The sequence below is a fragment of the Leiobunum rupestre genome, chromosome 1, assembly GCF_980474605.1.
Source record: "Leiobunum rupestre chromosome 1, qqLeiRupe1.1.hap1, whole genome shotgun sequence".
NCBI lineage: Eukaryota > Metazoa > Arthropoda > Arachnida > Opiliones > Sclerosomatidae > Leiobunum > Leiobunum rupestre.
The window spans coordinates 59,668,643-59,687,835 of NC_143384.1; the positions used below are offsets into that span (position 1 = coordinate 59,668,643).

Here is a 19,193-nt window from a genome sequence, read left to right on the forward strand (position 1 = left end):
GTGGTGGTGTCTATAAACTACTAGGCGATTAGTCGGGATGTCCTACCCGCGCCATTGTTGGCCCGACTAATAAAAGTAACACAAACTGGCCGACAGCATATTGACCTCTTTTCCGACTTATCATTTGTGGGTAGCTCAGCTGGTAGTTTTTTAGTCGGCGATATTTTTGGCCTTTTCTAAATATAAAAATTAACCGCCAGTAGATCTTTAGTTGGCCGACATCTAAATGTTTGTTTTCCCACCTAAGAATTCGATATTGGCCTACAGTATTATCTGATAGGTCATTTTATTGCCGAGCCTTCAGTATGATGGATACCACCCAACATTGTCGGGATGTTCTATCCAAGAAAAGGTTGGCAAATTATCTCCCCTAAGAAACTGCAAACAATTTTAATTTAATGAAAGTTTGGTTTAGATGCAAAGGTATAAGTTTAAGTTAATAGATTGTACAATTCACAATATAACAAAAATAATCAAAAATTTAAGAGACTTCCAGTTGGTTATTTCTAGAAGCTAAATCGTTACCTGTGTATAAATAAATGGTAGCATATGTCTTAAAAACTTTCAAAAATAAGGAATATACAGAAAAATTAATACAAACCTTTTTTAACAATTTCGTCAAAAACATTCAAATCAATTAAAGAAAACCGTAAATAAATTAAAAATGCTTAAGAATAATAATATTTGGATATTACAGGACAGATCACCCACTTTTAAAATAAAATTGAAACTTTCAGTCGAGACACCATCTTATAACGATTACACGTTAACTGTCTTTCGCCGGCTCCTTAGGCTTTAGCTTATTACTAACATCATCAGCTGGACTATATCCAGCTAAAAATATTACTTAAAAATATTTGAATCAATATTTGGTAGATAAATGTAAGAAATCTGAGTACACACCTGAATAATTATGATTAATTCGCTTAACTATATTACAAAGCATTGGTAAATGACTATTTGATAAAGCAAAGGCTTAAATTTACCAGTCACGGACACGTTTAATCGTTTACGACTGTGTTGTAGGATGCACTATGTGAGGATAGAAATGTCATCACTTAAATAAATAAACGATAAAAAAACTGATAAGACTGCAAAACAATATTATTTGTAGGATGCACTATGTGAGGATGGAAATATCATCACTTAAATAAATAAACGATAAACAAACTGGTAAGACTGCAAAACCATTTTATTCGTAGGATGCTTTATGTGAGGATCGAAATATCATCACTTAAATAAATAAACGATAAACAAACTGATAAGACTGCAAAACCATATTATTTGTAGGATGCACTATGTGAGGATGGAAATGTCATCAATTAAATAAATAAATGATAAACAAACTGATAAGACTGCAAAACCATATTATTTGTAGGATGCACTATGTGAGGATGCACTATGTGAGGATGAATATGTCATCACTTCAATAAATAAACGATAAACAAACTGGTGAGACTGCAACACCATATTATTTGTATAAGGACTCATATTTGATATTACATGTAGATCTTCCTATTCCGCAAATGAGTAAACTAACTAATAAAATCTGAATTTCATGCGATTTCACAACCATGAGTAAAATGATAACCGGTTACTTTTCTAAAGCAAACATTGGAAAACACCAAACGGAAAATTTTAAAACCGCGCAAGCTCTCCGATTTACAACCCTAGGATAGATAGGCTATAAAATGGCTCCTACAACTCCCTGGCTCCGGCGACCCCTTTATGGCCTCATGGGGCCAGTACATAGACTAAGCTACTACTGATCTGATTGTGGTAATCTAAAGTATCCAAGCACAGAATTGGTTGCAATACCTAAGCTAATACAGTGTCCTGTATTAATTTGTGATATAACAATCAACAACACATTAAGAAATTGGTACAAAACATTATGAATTGCTTAGTTCGTCCTCTACTGGACAATTTGATGCACAATATTTCTAAAAAAAATTAGAACGTTAAACACCTACAATACAAACCAGTTAGTTGAAAAGATGTGAAGGTATATTTAATGTGAAATTTGTTACAAGAAAATAGATTCAATATGTAAAATTATGAAATTTAATATAAGACAAGTTATTAAAATATAATATAGAGTTTGAAATACTTACTTGTAGAATTTATGTTTCCAGTTTTCAATCAGGCGCGCCACTCCGGTTCGCCCCCCCAACCCCCTTTTCCCATGGGATAATTTCTGTGGCACCCTTTTCCCCATAGTCGATCCACTGCAGTAAGGCACCCTCCCCCTTTTACCCATGCGAGAATTTCCGTGGCACCCTTTACCCCATAGTCGAACCACCGCAGTAAGGCCCTTTCTCCCCCTTTTGCCCATGTGATAATTACCGCGGTACCCCCTCCCCATTTTTCCCATGTGATAATTACCGTTCCTCCCCTTTTTTTCCATGTGATAATTACCGTGGTACCCACCTCCCCCTTTTTCCCATGTGATAATTTCCGTGGCACCCTTTGTTAAATCTCGATTGTATAGAATGGTTTTTAAATTTAATTAATTAAATGTATATAATTTTAATGTATATAGGTAAATTAAGTGTATTGTTATGTTGAATTTAATTTTGTTATAATTGTAATTTCGTTGTGTATTGTAGGTATGTTTTTGTGAATCGGTATTTCCCCACGTATTTTGTAGGCGCCATTTGGGCCAATACCTTTTGTCAAATAAATAGCTAGTAGACCCCCTAGGAAGGGAAGCGAAAAAAGTGTACTGTGGAAATTCCCCAAGTAACTCGAGGAAGTTGTTTCCTCATGTTGAGAAAGGAAAGGGAATGTGGACAAAGTGTCGACCATCCGTGGGATGGTCACGGGTTGGAAAAACCAAAAAAAAAGAGAGATTACTGGCCGTTAGGGCCAGTCTTTAAAAAGAAAAAGGTTTTCGAAAGAAAACCGTTAGAAATCAGAAGAGTTTCAGTCCAGAAAGGAGCGACTGCGGCCGTCTCCAAGTTAAGCGCCCCTTGTTTTAGGGCATTTAGTAATTGAAGTTAAAGAACTTACGAGTTAGTAAAATCAGTTTAAAATAAAGTAGTTGTTTTGTTTTTAAAGAAGTTTGGTTTAAATTTATTTTAATTCTTACGTAACCCATCGTGTCAGGTCATGAAGTCAGCGATTGGAGTGTTTCAGTCCGCTTTAATCGCCAGTTAATTTAAGCTCTCCCAACAAGTGCGTTTTGGTTTAGTTTTCAACACCCTTTACCCCATAGTCGAACCACCGCAATAAGGCCCTTCCTCCCCTTTTTTCCCATGTGATAATTACCGGGGTACCCCCTCCCCATTTTTCCCATGTGATAATTACCGTGGTACCCCCTCTCCGCTTTTCTTGTGTATTGCGTGTTGGGACAAACACGGCCCAACTCTCAGGGGCGACAGATGTTTAGAAACTGGCATTTGCGTCACTTTTGAAAATTTTTAATAAAGAATTTAAAAACCAAATCGGAAATCAAAGCCGACTCGATGCGAGAACACGAGTGGCAGCGTACGTAAAACAATGCCCCGCGACCCTCGCGCCCGTAACGCGCGCTCGAAAAGCGTCGGAAAACCGAGAAATAAATCTTCAAAATCGGTTGACGGTTGACGAACCTACCACCCAACCTACAGCTTTTTATTATGCTCCGCGGCCGTGGGGTATATTAAGAGCTCATCTTTCCCCCCCATTTCCATATGTTCTGCGCGTATATTGGCCATTTACCGGTTTGGTCGTGGAAGACGTCAACTCAGCTTGAGAGACTTTTAGGCCTTTTTTGGGTCGCGCTCTAACCTCAACCACTTGTCGTATTTTAATTCTGTAAACGGATTTAAAATCAGCGTGTTTCACTTCATAGGCCCGTCTTTTCACGATTTATAATTTAATCAATAAATGTTTAATTTTTTGACAGCTGTTAAGTTTGACAACTAATAATTTTCGAGCTTTAAAATTTGAAATGTGAAAGGAACAAAAGAAAAAGGCAAAACGACGGTCTGAGTATTTGCACAGCAAAGGTAATAATTTTTATGTTGTTGAACTAATATAACAATATTTTTTGAGTTTTTAATTATTTTTCTATGCAGGCCTTAGTTAGGCACTTTTATAAGAGACACTACAAACATTTAATTTTTAATTTTATAAATCACTAATTTTTAAAAAAATTATAACATTGGAAAGTAATTCTTGTAAAGCACCACGTCTCATAAATGGGCATATATTATAACAAAAACTGTTCTTCGAACTGAAAAAACAGTTTAGAGCTCGTTAAATGTGCAGCCTTAAAGGGACATATATCATTTTTATTGTTGATTAATATGTCAAATTAATTTAAAGTATTAAAAAATATTCCTGTGAACAACAGAATGACGTCATTCCGCCTTTCAAATCACAGTCCACTGCTCCTCCAATTTTCAACACAAAATCTTTGATCCAATTTTGCCCACAAAGGTATCCATATTTATATTTATTTTCTTCCCTAATCATTTAACATTAAAATTTAAAAATTTATTATTATTATTAAAATTGACATTGATTCGTTATATCCTTACGCTAATAGTTAAAAGAGTTATAAAAACATTTACGAATTATTGCGTAAGTTAAAATATTTTCCTTTATTACATATTTAAAAACATTTAATGGAGGTCGACTAGTTTCGGCGGTATTAATGCCATTGTCAAGATCAAACGAAATGTGCCACGTTACATCATTTTTATTAATTTTATCTAAGGGGGAGGGGGTAGGGGTTTACAAAGAGTCGGGGTTGTTTTATTTTTTGTGTGTTTTACAATTATTATTTTTTGTGTATTTTACAATTATTATTTTTTAAAGAATTGTTTCCAAACATTGTGTAAGTAGGGACCTTCATCTAAATTCATTATATCATTACGTTTCGATATCTCTATGCTTTCACGTTAGTTTCTTTGGTTAGTTTTATTCGGTTCGGCTTTTATTTTAGAATTATCAAAATCAATTATATGTTTTTTATCTTTACAGTGGTGTGCTACTCCTGATTTATACTATTCGGATCTATTAATATACCCTTTATGTTCAGAGATACTTTTTTTAAATTACGTTTAGTTTGCACTATGTAGGTTGAATTACAGTTTTTACAGGGTATTTCATATATTCCTTGTTTGTTGTTAATATCTAGGTGATCTTTTCCATTATTTAATTTATTTTTTATTTGATTAATTGGTTTAAATGCTATTTTTATATTACTTTTTTCAAGACAATTTGCTATTTTTGTGATACATTCGGGAAATACGTGAGCGAGGAGAATTGTTTACTAATATTTATATTTTTATCTGGTTTTAAATTTGTTTTAGGTCTTTCATATTGCCGTTTAATTTTGTTAAAGAGACTCTGAACAGTTTGGGGGTTGAATCCGTGATTAGTAGCAACTTTTTTTAAATAATTCAATTCACTTATAACATCAATATTGTCACTGCAAATTTTGAAAGCTCTATGTATTAAAGTCTTATAAACGCCAATTTTTTTATAGTAGGGGTTACACGATTTATTATGTGGAAAGGGACTAACACTAAATGGTTTTCTATAAACACTTGTTTTGAAACGGTTTTAATTATGAATTTTAGTTATTAACACATCTAAAAAACTTATTTTATTGTTTATTTCTTTTTCTACTGTAAATTTTATGTCGGGATGTATTTGGTTGAGGTGGTTGAAAAAAATGTCATCGTTATTGTTATCTTCTGGAAATAGCGTGAAGGTGTCATCTACATATCGGGTAAATAGATTCGGTGTGACAAATGAGGTCGATAGAGCTCTTGTTTCTAAGTCATGCATGAACACATCGCATAAAATTGGGGACAGTGGACTACCCATACTTAGTCCGTTACACTGTTTGTAGAACTTTTTGTCATAGGTGAAATAAGTATTATTTACACAAAAGTTGGTTAAATTTATAATGTCGTCACACTCTTCAGCTAGATAAAAAGGTTCGAATCTTTCTTTTAGGATATTAAGTGTTTCGTTTACAGGCACTTTTGTAAATAGTGATACTACGTCAAACGATATCATTTTTGTTTATCGATTTTTAATGATTTTAGTTTTTCAGTAAATTCAGTGTTACTTTTACATACATGATTATGTTCAGTTTTTAATATATTTAATTTTCCAGCTAAATATTTTTCAATTTTGTACGTCGGGCTGTTAATTTTTGATATAATTGGTCGAAATTTAAATTCTTTTTTCTGAGTTTTAAGAAGAGCATAGAATCTGGTGGCATAGTAGTGGCTAGGAATCAAAAAATCTTTTTCGTTTGGTTTGATTAAATTAATATTTTCAAAAGTTTTTTTAATTCTACCATGCATTTGTTCGTTTGATCATATTTCAAACGTTCATAGCTTCCGTCGTTGAGTAGTTCAGTTACCCCATTTTTGTATTGTCCAGGGGTTAAAATAACAGTGACACCGCCTTTGTCCGAATGGTTAATGATAATGTTCTTATTTTTTAAGTTTCTCAGTGCAGTACGTTCACGATAGGTTAGATTGTTTTTTAAGGGCTCTAGTGATTTTACAATTTTTAATATGTCCATACGTAACATTTCACCTTCGACTAAATTGTTCAAAATTGGTTCCACCTCGGAAACGATAGTTTCCAAATCAAAGTTTTTTGGGGTTATAGAATAATTTAAACCTAATTTATTATTATTATTATTTTATTTTTTGTTGCAGATTATTGTAATAATTAAATAATACATAATAATAATAATAATACATTTTAAACCAAAATCGGTTGACGGTTGACTAACCTACCACCCAACCAACAGCTTTTTATTATACTCTGCGGCCGCGGGGTATATTAATAGTTCATCTTTTCCCCCCATTTCCAAATCTGCTTCGCGTATATTGGCAATTTACCGGTTTGGTCGTGGAACACGTCAACTCAGCTCGAGAGACTTTTAGGCCTTTTTTGGGTCGCGCTCTAACCTCAACCACTTGTCGTATTTTAATTCTGTAAACGGATTTAAAATCAGCGTGTTTCACATCATAGGCCCGTCTTTTCACGATTTATAATTTAATCAATAACGCCGAGAAAATATAAGTTTTTGAAGCCAGGAAATTACCAGAGGTGGGCAAAATTTGTGAGCGAATTCCGAAATGAACGCTCAGACGTTTTTAATTTGAGTTATCAAGTAAGCGAGTCCTCAATGCAGAAGACGCTATTTTATCTCTATTCAACTGAGCCAGCTCAGGCCGAGCGCCGAGAAATTATTTCAGTCACCGATCGTTCACGCCATGTTGAGCGAGATCAGCCGATCGACGCGCTAGCATGCTCACTTCTGAGCGCCACGTCGTCTAGCGGCCAATAGCCCGTAAAGTCGAGAGAGATCTACCCGAGCGATTGAATTCATTTTTTAAAGCTGACAGATCTCAATCACGGTGAGCGACCGGATGGTTTGTTCGACCACAACCGCTCACTCGGCGAGGAGCCTACATTTTAAAAAAAAAAATTTATCATCATAACTTATTTTTTAGTAGTTTAAATCAGTGACGAAATTAATATTTTCTTTAATTTCTCATCGATTTCTGTGTTCTAAAAATTAAATCAAACGCGGAACAGAGGGTATATACGAAAATGTAAACAATGCTAACTGCTAAAATTCATAATTATTTAGAGTAATATAAAAAAATAAGAAAAACAATTGAATACAAGTTGGCAAGCCAAAATATACCTCTCCTCGGAAGAATTGTCCCTAGTGGTATTAATTGCTCGAGATGACCCTTAAAGATATCTCCGCAATTTAGAGTTATTTGTTAAAAATGTTATCCCAGTTCTATCCAGCCCGGTATAAAATTTTAATTATAATTAAACTAATTGAGACGAAACGACCAATTTTAATTTATTCCGAATATCATAAGTTAAGTAGTTACAACAGTGAGTTAGACGTACTATAACAATGCACAATTGAATTAAACCCTTTTACAGTACAAGTTTACCAGTTGAATATAATACGAAGCAAATTTTAATGAAAGAAATATCTACACAGGGTATTATAACGATAGTTCGATTTTGGTTTATAATTTTAACGGAATCGGGCCGATTTTAATTAAATGATAGTTTATAGAAATTTTGTTAAAAGAATATTCCCTAAGGCCGCGCGATAAATTTACGAGAATAATTTCCCGTCGCCGTTATATCGAGAATTTATTTGATTCTTGATTGCCAGAACTGTAATTTGTGGGTAAGTGATTAGAAAAAAAATGGCAACCAGAATTATGCAAAATTATAAATGTTTATTTTTATTCAGAACAGTCTATGGAACGTTCTAGATTTAACTTTCATCAATAACCCAACAATATATATCCCTTCTACGTAATTGTACAGAACTGGTACTCAAGTGTCTAAGACTAGATTTGTCTTAGTTCATCGTGATTGAAAAATAAACCAAAACACGATTACACTTAAGTAAATATAATAAATTATACTGAGTAATTTTAACTAAATTCAAACTACCTAACTATAAACTCTGTCTTAATAAACAGCCGAGAGCTGTTCGGTACTAATTACTTCCAAACTACTTAATAACCCGCACAGGTTAAGTTGATAATTACAAGGGTATAATTAGGTTATTCCAATTAAAAAAATAATAACAATCAATTTTATCTTACAGCTGACTTGAGTTAGTTCACAATTACTTTAACACTTTCAGTCTTAAACACGCACTGTTCATACACTCACGTTCCAAACGCGAAACACAATTTATCTCTTTTCTTGACCGAAGACCAAACATACTAATTAAAACCGCAAAGTGACCTCATAACTTTTGACCAACACCAGGACCCGGTCCTGTAGTAGTTCGTCTGACAGCCAAGAACTAAGAAAGACTAAATCTTCTATATTTACGGCAACGGGCTTATATACCTTTATATTGTGTTTTTTTTTAACCGTCGAGATTTGACTAAAGTTCGAAAATTTGAAGAGGTTATATTTTTTACCCGGTTTGATTGATAGTTCTCCACACGGTGGCGCTATATTATTACTTTGATATAGTTTCCGCGGGAGTTTTGAATAATTATCCTTTTTCTAAGTGATATTTAAAGGTAACAATGAACTACTTTTTGTGTTTTAACGAAATTTTGTTCGAATTTAACAAAAATTTAAAACCAAACAAAAAACCGTACCAAAGAAAAAACAAACAAAGTTCAATAAACAATATATACAGATATTGTATTAATCCGTTTAGTAAAAAAAACCCGCCTTATCATAATTGTTCCTTTACTTTAATATTTTCCCTAAGGAAGTCAATGGTTCGGCGGTGACTATCCGCATTGTTAAAATGCGACTCTAGTTCAATTCCTGATCACGATCAAATTTTACATTAAAGTACTAAAATATTTAATTAAATATAAGATTAATATAATCTATAAATATTTAATTAAATATAAGATTAATATAATCTATAAATATTTAATTAAATATAAGATTAATATAATCTATAAATATTTAATTAAATATAAGATTAATATAATCTTTAAATATTTAATTAAATATAAGATTAATATAATCTTTAAATATTTAATTAAATATAAGATTAATATAATCTATAAATATTTAATTAAATATAAGATTAATATAATCTTTAAATATTTAATTAAATATAAGATTAATATAATCTTTAAATATTTAATTAAATATAAGATTAATATAATCTATAAATATTTAATTAAATATAAGATTAATATAATCTATAAATATTTAATTAAATATAAGATTAATATAATCTTTAAATATTTAATTAAATATAAGATTAATATAATCTTTAAATATTTAATTAAATATAAGATTAATATAATCTTTAAATATTTAATTAAATATAAGATTAATATAATCTTTAAATATTTAATTAAATATAAGATTAATATAATCTTTAAATATTTAATTAAATATAAGATTAATATAATCTTTAAATATTTAATTAAATATAAGATTAATATAATCTTTAAATATTTAATTAAATATAAGATTAATATAATCTTTAAATATTTAATTAAATATAAGATTAATATAATCTTTAAATATTTAATTAAATATAAGATTAATATAATCTTTAAATATTTAATTAAATATAAGATTAATATAATCTTTAAATATTTAATTAAATATAAGATTAATATAATCTTTAAATATTTAATTAAATATAAGATTAATATAATCTTTAAATATTTAATTAAATATAAGATTAATATAATCTATAAATATTTAATTAAATATAAGATTAATATAATCTATAAATATTTAATTAAATATAAGATTAATATAATCTATAAATATTTAATTAAATATAAGATTAATATAATCTATAAATATTTAATTAAATATAAGATTAATATAATCTATAAATATTTAATTAAATATAAGATTAATATAATCTATAAATATTTAATTAAATATAAGATTAATATAATCTATAAATATTTAATTAAATATAAGATTAATATAATCTATAAATATTTAATTAAATATAAGATTAATATAATCTATAAATATTTAATTAAATATAAGATTAATATAATCTATAAATATTTAATTAAATATAAGATTAATATAATCTATAAATATTTAATTAAATATAAGATTAATATAATCTATAAATATTTAATTAAATATAAGATTAATATAATCTATAAATATTTAATTAAATATAAGATTTATATAATCTATAAATATTTAATTAAATATAAGATTTATATAATCTATAAATATTTAATTAAATATAAGATTTATATAATCTATAAATATTTAATTAAATATAAGATTTATATAATCTATAAATATTTAATTAGATTACGAAATATTTGCCGCATCGTTAACGCTCATTTTATTTCAACGTTCGCCCTTGATGAAGATACCGTAGAATATTGATATCTGGTAGTGGACGACTCGTAGACGTCCTGTTGACGTTCTGACACATACCGCATGAAAACGATCAATACCGTCCAATTTCCAATATCATATAATGACTCGCACACCAAGGAAATCAATGACTGCATTAGGAATCGTAGATATCCAAATATTCTCACCAACAAAAAATGTATTAACAAGAAGCGAAAAACTTACCATTCACAAAGCACAGAAAGCCACTTGACTAAACGTATATTAATAAATGACCGAAGACGGAATAGTTAGGGTTCTTTATAAATAAACACAAACGAACCCAATTGATGAACTGCATTAAACATCTTAATCAGTCGAGAAAACGTTTAAAATAAATTAAGAAGTAATGACGACCGAGTTGAAACCCAGAGCAACTCGATATTTTCTTCATAAATGAACTATTAGGCTAGAAAACAAATACGCTAAACACAATAGATAAGAATATACGACTGAAAAAACTAAATAAATAAAAAAAACTAACGGGTTCTACCCTTTATCTTATCTACTGACTGCGCTAAAACAAGATTTGACCTTTAAATTTTCATACGTAAAAAATTTAGACTTTAAAAACAAAATAAACATCTACGTAAGGTGTTTATAATCTTCCCACCCAAACAAATATTACGTTTATTTTTATCCCGGTTTTACTAGTATTTAAACTTTAGAGATGTAAACGTCAATGGCTCATCGGTAAAACGTCCGCGTTCTAAGAATGTCCCCCGGGTTCGAGTTCTGACGTCGATCGTATTAAACCACAAATTGATCAATTTCCACAATTGAAAATTTTAAACATATCAAAAAAATAAAATGGCACAGGGAAAATTGACGTTAATAACTTTAAAACTGCTTAAAACACTTTCGCCAAAGCTGTTTTTTAGAAAAACACCGCAACGTAGCTAGCGTTGGTGGCTGAGTAGTTAGAGTAAATCTCTTGCACGAGGCAGACCCGGGTTCGATTCCCGGCCGGCGCCAAGAAATCGCAAAATGATACTAAGACGAATACCGTGTACAATTGGTGGAAACCCTGCCATTGGACGTTGAGAGGTTGCGTAACACTCAGCACTCGGTCCGTCCCGAAGTCATTAAGTAGAAAACGCCCGTACAAACACTACAGACTCAACATCCACAACCATCATAACACAAACACCACAAACTCTACACCCACAACCGTTATAACACGAACTCAACATTCACAACCTACGCATAAACATTACAAAAACGTAATACACAAAACCGTCACGACGGTGAGCGTTAACGAAAAAACACCATCCAAACCAAACCAAACCAAACCAAACCGCAAATATATCCGTTAACGCTCACCGTCACACGGTGGTTTTGCCAACCCTTCAAGAAACTGCGTACGCAATGATTAACCTTTGCACGGAAAATGCGAACGCGTTCGCAGCCTGGACAGACCCACAGACAGACAGACCCACTGACAGACACGGTGATTGTAATACCCCTCCAGGGTACAAAGTACCATCGGAGAGGTAAAAATGAACAACAAACCGGGGATAGGACCTATATAATTAGACCTTAATATCTATATTGTACTAGTTTATATTGAAAATGTATCTTCCGTCGAGATAATGAACGACGAAACCCCTTTCAGATTGATTGTTACAGCTGTAGGTAACACGATCATCGAAATCTGGGGAGCTCGGTGGCTGCTTACATTTTACTATCGTTTTATACTTGAAAAAGGGGCTGTATTGAGGAATATTTTACTTTCAAATCATTCCACCTGATATGTCACATGACCCTTTAAGAAACCAAATTTTCATTAGAATAGGGTTCTACTGTCTACGGAACTAATCACCGTCCCCCTAACGGACGAATAATGACTATAATATAATAACGTATTTTAAGGCGCCTAAAAATTTCAGAAGTTTCAATATTTGATTTTAATAAAAAGTTTTTTAACCACGAGACCTTTTCAAAACTGTTTTCTTTATTAAGTTTCAATATGTTTTTCCAATTAATATGTTTACTCTAGCAAGTTGCTCACAAAGATGTAATGTCTGGTTTCAGCGTTCCTTATTTTAGCCTATACAGGGTGTCCACTAAAAAACGACCCAGGGCGATTATCTCAGAAACCGTTTTCTTTGGGTATGTAAAATTTTTATGTTACGTAGCTCGTGCAGGGGGCCAAAGAAGAATGAAGAACCTCGATGACCTTGAACCATCTCGAGAACCGTAAGTGTTAGAAAGTTGGGTCCAATTAGAAAGGTGTTCCCCGTCACGTTTTATGTCTACTTAGCGTAAACATTATCGTATTCGACCAATAGTAATTAAGTGCTACATTATCGAAATTTGCTAGACAATCGCATAATGGTAGGAAATTTTAATATTCGAAAAATTCTATGACCTTTAACCATGTCTTCAAGGTCATACTAAAATTATCTCTAGAACCACTAGGTTTAGAACAAAAATTTGAATTTCGATAATGTGGCACGACTTGTTTTGGAGTTATTAGAGCTGTCTTGCAATTTTCCCTTTTACGACCTTTGTGATTTTGTTAATCTTTTTCTCGACTTACTCTTGGTCGAATCCGATCATGTTTATGCTAAGTAGACATAAAACGTGACGGGGAACACCTTTCTTATGGGACCCAACTTTCAAACACGATAGTTTTTGGTTAACCTTGAAGACATGGTTCAAGGTCAGCATTCTTCTTTGGCCCCCTGCACGTGCTACGTAACATAAAAAAGTTTATTCCTAGAGAAAACGGTTTCTGAGATATTCGCCCTGGATCGTTTTTTAATGGACACCCTGTATGGAGAGTAGACCCTAAGAAATAGCCAAATGAAAATGGCGTTAACAGTAACCGTCGAGCTGAGGATGTGGCGGTCGACCACCAGTTGGCTAGTGCGAGTACAAACACTCTTTTTCTTGGGAAAAAGGGGATATAAAACCTTACGAAGGTACTTTATGATCTCTATGTAAAGCTACGTGTAGGCAGTGTCCACTTAAGTGTTCTTTTGATATGCGGGATTTCAAACCAAACGCTACAATAATGATCAACTAATTTTTGCGCTATAGAAACGCCAAATTTAATTTTGTGGGGTTAATTGGTTTTTACAGATACTTGTATGTCATTTGTCAAATTGAAACAGAACCATTGGCTTTTCATGCTTTTTATTAACATACAAAATCAATAATAAGTTTAATTACCTCACGTTTGAATTATTTTAATATATATATTCACAAATCTTATGTATAATTTATTGGTAATTGCCATTAAAAGACCTTTTTTTCTTATTTAAGCATATATAAAATATAAAGTAACCAAATTAATTAATTTATAGAGTCTTTTAAATTTTCATTTATCAACTTACGTAGGTGCGCTCAAGAAATCGGTATTCCCGGTAAGTGAGCAGTTGAGCTACGTGCTCCAATGAGATGTTACCCCGCCGATATCTCATTATGGCTCCAGCAATGGAAAAAATCCTTTCGACATCGGTGGAGCATGCCGGTACCGAAATGACGCGTCTGAACAACTTAGCTAGGGTGGGGAAGCGTCTTTCATTAATTCGGCAGTAGTCTAAAAGACTAACGTCTTCTTGCTCGCAAATTTTTTCCTCTAGGTATGCTTTAAGTTCTGTTTCATATGAAAAAGACTTAACCGGATTTGCGGGCGCCAGTGGGGGAAACGGACGGAAGGTTTTACAGCGTTTTCGGTTTTCTGTTCGTTTTTTCCTGTGGCGTGATTGAGTCTTTTTAAAAAGTCCAAGTGGAGTGGTCAAATTCACGATTTGACTATCCAGATTTGGTAGGTCTATAGGTTGGAAATTAATAGAAGGGTCGCTGTAGATGTCTATATAGGAAAACAACATTAATTCCGTGTTTGTCATTTAAGGCCAAAAGCCAACGTACCTTGAAACAAAGTTGACTTTTGCCAAGGATCCAGTACGGTGGCGGCAATATACTCTGGATCTCTAATTTCTTCTCGAAATCGGGAGGACATATTGGAAAGGAGAGTAGATTGAAAATCTCTTAAAGACGGTAATTCAATGCCTTTAATTTGGGTAAAAATGGTCATTAACTGGCCATTGACAAGATGAGATGTTGGTCCGCTTATTTGAAACGCTTCTGTGGACACTTTAATTGGTTTCAATAATGACAGAATATCATTTTATTATCACCAACGCAAGGTATTTCCAAATCTTTGGGGCATTGCTTCGCCTCTCTCGCGTCTAAAATGGTGTCACGAAGCGCTTTCAACATGCCTTCCTACAAATAATGCAACGCGATTAAAATGCTTTAAACGTTAATAATTCAATGTTTAATAAGCATTTTACCTTGGCCAAACGATCCAGGGCCAAATACACGGCGTTCCATCTGACACCGCCAATACTTCGGACATCCAAATGAGAAGGAGAACGGTTTTTGAACGCTTCAGTCCATTTAGGAGAGCGATGTAGGAAAGCGATCCAAGCGCTTACACGCTACACTATTCCTTTCACTACATCACTGCTCTTAATGGACTGATTCACCACTACCTGCAGTGAATGCGCAATACACCGCTTCCTTGCCCATAATGGGTAGTCATCCAAAATCCAGTCGATGACTTCTTCCGGTGTCGTGAGCAAATCCTCATAAATGTCTTCTGGCGTCATCTCGGGTTCGGAGTCGTTTGGTGGAATAAGAAAGTTACCGGGTGGAAAATTTGATTAAACGAATTCCAACCTATATACATAAACGATTTTTTAAATTATAAAACCGAAACAAAAAGTAAGTAGAATAATTAGGAAAAGCTATACCATCATCTAAAATGTTGCCGTATTTGGGGTCTTCCTCTCCTGGCCAATCATCCTCGTCGCTGGATTCGATGTTCTCGATTATTGGCTCAATGTCCAAAGATGGCTTTTTGCATCCGGTAAGGACGATTACTGTCCATTTTTCATCAATGACATCCATCATATTGATAGCCTTCGAAATATTTTGCGCGTTGTCCGCACACACGCTATTTATCTAAAACATAATGTTAACAAATGTTATCGGTATTTAACTTTACTGCAACCATTAGCCTATAAAATGTTTTCATATGAATGTATTGTTGTTAAATTATGCAAGTGAAGAATAGTTATGAAGAATAGTTATGAATCAAATAAAAATCAAGAAATTATCACCATTGATGGAGCAAATCCGAAAGACTCCAAAATTTCCTTTATTTTATTAGCGATATTTTCCGCAGTATAGCTACCGGGAAAATGAATAAACGACAAGAGGAGGTTCCTAAATGTCCACGATTGGTTGATGAATTGAATCCTCACTCGCATCACCGATTGTTGCTGGCGACTGCTCCACAGATCGAGCGTCAGATGGACCTCCTTTGCCTTCAAGTTGACCAGCAAAATCTAAAAACCCATTTTCGTTAACCATAAATTAACTATGCACTTGATATTATATTTTTTTTAAGCCCAGACAGACCTTCATTTTTGGTAGAAGATCGTTATTAACGGTTTTTTCAATGTGCCGGACCAATGTCCGACGCGACGGAACTTTTAAGTCGGGATTTGCGTACTCAAAAGCCATTTTCAGGCCCTTCCCTTCGACGACAGAGAAAGGAAGGCCGTCCATAGCAACCATGTTGATTATAAACTGAATAAATTTTTCATTTTTGGCTTTTTCCACGCTTTGATCTTGTTTGGCCTTTTTTCTACGAGGAGCTTCCGGGAAAAAAACGATTTTGGCCACTTGACGTTTTTCGTTTCTTAGTCTCAAAACGACTTTATGTACATCCTTTTAATGTCATTAAATATAACAAACATTTCTATAAGTTATCTTATTTTTATAAATAACGTACCGTAACGTAGCGTTCCCAATTAAACGCGTTGTTGATGGGCGTCTTAATTTCCTTGTCGCAATAGTTGCAGTCCTACTCGTCGGAAATTTTGTCGATTGGCAGTTTCCAATATACACGCAGTGGTCTTGTACGTTCTTATTTCCAAAATTTCCAGAATAAAAAATGGCTTTGAAATCATCGTCAATAAGAATAGGTTGCGTGCGAGTAGTCTGGGAACAGTCTTGTAACTCCCCAACAGACGAGGTTGAGCAGTTCGTACTCGGTGAAGGTTTATTCGACATATTCTAAATAAATAAGATAAGAAAATCACCGATAAAACATGATGATGTAAACAAAGAATTGAAATAAAAAATCAACTTGAAAATTTTAAGATATTTCAGTAATTACTTGATATTGAAGTTGTAGAACGAACTGGATTCATTTAAATGACGTCCGAGGGAAGAAAAAGTGGATTACAAATAAAATAAACTTTGTAGCAAGAACTGAATTCAAATTTTTTTTAGTTTTTTAATATAACATATATTCATATTAATTGCCTTTGTGGCTATTTTCATTTACAATGTCTGTGTACTGTACGTACGTGAAAGATTTACCAAAATTTGCATATTTAACTTGCTTACTAGAACCAGTTATCTAAGTCTTAATGGGAAATTAAAACTCAATTTGACATAACCAATTATCATCATTATTTCAAAATGCTAAGTAAAATATTTAATATTCAATATTTTAAATCACATTCAAAAATATAATAATGTCTGTTCAAAATATATTTAAAAATAAAACCTATTTATTTTCTAACTTACGGCTTTTATTTTCAATTATAAATTTTAGGCAAAATATGCCCTGTGAGGCAGAGCAAAGGGACAGCTATTAAATAAAAAATGCTTTTATCAAAGCAGTTGGAAGGTTGATTTAAGGGGTAGTTTGGATCAATAAAGGCACAGATATTGGAAATGATTTAGAATTAAAGAGTTATTTTTTGGAATTATTTTAAAAAGCAAAATATATTTCTAAAATAATTTCCATCAATTTTTTCTCACCTTTTATATATTTTAAAACCCTTTCCTTAAATTTGAGCCTTGAAACTGTAACAGTAAACTCAGAAAATTTTAAATTTTAAAGGATTAAGAGTAAAATTACAGCATTTAAATTGCTGAAACTCATTATAGAAACTAAACTAGTAAAAATTCATCAATAAAAAAGATTTGCAATCCATTTAATCAAGAAAGTTATTAAAGTTAACAGAAAATTTGGGTGCAGCTATAGAGCCTCTATTTTCACTATCAACAGATGATATTCTCTACCTATAGAGAGTGCCTGCAAGTGCAAAGACAGCCATGTGTCTTGTCCTTAAGCTTAGAAAAGATAAGTCATGAATTTTCTTTTATTAAAGAGACTTTCAAGAGAACCCTCTGGCCAATTTAAAACACGTAATTCAGTTGCCGAACATTGTGAACCCAAAGTTACGACTGAATGACTTCAACTAGGTCATTCTTGAAAGTCCCTTTAACAATTCAAACCAGCTACTGCAGTGTAACTGCACACATTTCATCAGGCCTTTCTAGAAAGAAATGTGGTCATTTTAATGTAACTCTAATGTCACTCTTTTTTACTACCAGCGGGTACTTGACTTGTGAGGATCTTCAGTTTTTCATGATGCATGCCAAATTTAAATACTGATGTATAATTCTACTTTAAACCAGAAGTTTAAAATAATAATTGCAGACTTGAATAGATAGAATTTAGTACATGTCTGTTTTATAAATTCATTAAGAGAATTAGCTTACATAGAAAGTTGCAAACTCCTTTAATTTCATATGTATTTATACAAAGTTTTAATTTAACATATAAAACAGCATATTAATTCAGCTTATAATATTTTGCGAGTAGTAGTTTGAAACACAAAACTGCAGAATCCAGTTACGACAGCATAGAAGACGTCTATACAGGGCTTCCACATTTGATATCTAAAATTTTCGTCTTGCAATAATTTCATTAAATGAAAAAATCCCGTTTTTCGCATTTTTGACCTAGAAATTTCCATTTAGTATCCCTCGCTCTTAATACTCATTTATAAAGATATTCAGATTAATTCTGAAAATGAATCAAAATTTATGGTTTTATTTATTACAAAATTACTTACATTTGAATAATTTTGCATAAACATATCCTCAAAATTATTTTAGATATTTAGATCGTGACTTTCATTACTTTTATAATGACCTTTAATTAAATTTCCATCGTTTTCCCCGTTTTCCCTCCTAAATTGCATTATTCCCTTTTAGTGTTTTTAAAGGTTGAAAAATTCCGGAATATGGAAAAATTCCCCGCATATGGAAGCACTGCGTCTATAGCATTGAAAATCAATGCCAGAAATAAGCGTTTCAAAAATATGGTGCCTTATCAAGCAACATAACTCAGCTCGTAGTGTGTCTTTTTCTTTCGAATTTTTTATCCCACAGCCCTATTTTATATCCATGGCGGCCGATTTTAAAATTCATTTTAA

General features: G+C 32.3%; 2 protein-coding genes across 2 annotated transcripts; both read right to left on the bottom strand.

Moving 5' to 3' along the window:
• Nucleotides 1-766: 766 nt before the first annotated feature.
• LOC149963397 (uncharacterized) lies at nt 767-15,527 on the bottom strand. The gene is made up of 5 exons (XM_090166827.1): nt 15,180-15,527; nt 15,024-15,111; nt 14,755-14,979; nt 14,549-14,695; nt 767-834 (listed from the first exon to the last, which is right to left on the bottom strand). Exons 2-5 carry the CDS (start codon nt 15,103-15,105, stop codon nt 767-769), a joined length of 522 nt encoding a protein of 173 aa, XP_090022953.1. The 5' UTR covers nt 15,106-15,111; nt 15,180-15,527.
• On the bottom strand, nt 15,358-17,145 carry LOC149963398 (uncharacterized). Its single transcript, XM_090166835.1, has 6 exons — nt 17,075-17,145; nt 16,688-16,971; nt 16,312-16,623; nt 16,011-16,238; nt 15,642-15,852; nt 15,358-15,380 (listed from the first exon to the last, which is right to left on the bottom strand). The coding sequence occupies exons 3-6, from the start codon at nt 16,468-16,470 to the stop codon at nt 15,358-15,360; spliced, it is 621 nt and encodes a 206-aa protein (XP_090022961.1). The 5' UTR covers nt 16,471-16,623; nt 16,688-16,971; nt 17,075-17,145.
• Nucleotides 17,146-19,193: the final 2,048 nt, after the last annotated feature.

Excerpts from the sequence above, each read along its gene's own strand:
- LOC149963397 (XM_090166827.1), bottom strand. The coding sequence starts at position 15,105 with ATGTTGAAAGCGCTTCGTGACACCATTTTAGACGCGAGAGAGGCGAAG. Across the intron at positions 14,980-15,023 it reads TTTGGAAATACCTTGCGTTG|TGTCCACAGAAGCGTTTCAA; the intron begins GTGATAATAAAA and ends AACCAATTAAAG. Across the intron at positions 835-14,548 it reads AACAGAAAACCGAAAACGCT|CTGGATATAGTCCAGCTGAT; the intron begins GTAAAACCTTCC and ends TAATATTTTTAG.
- LOC149963398 (XM_090166835.1), bottom strand. The coding sequence starts at position 16,470 with ATGGTTGCTATGGACGGCCTTCCTTTCTCTGTCGTCGAAGGGAAGGGC. Across the intron at positions 16,239-16,311 it reads ATCTTCTACCAAAAATGAAG|ATTTTGCTGGTCAACTTGAA; the intron begins GTCTGTCTGGGC and ends ATGGGTTTTTAG. Across the intron at positions 15,853-16,010 it reads TCGGATTTGCTCCATCAATG|ATAAATAGCGTGTGTGCGGA; the intron begins GTGATAATTTCT and ends ATTATGTTTTAG.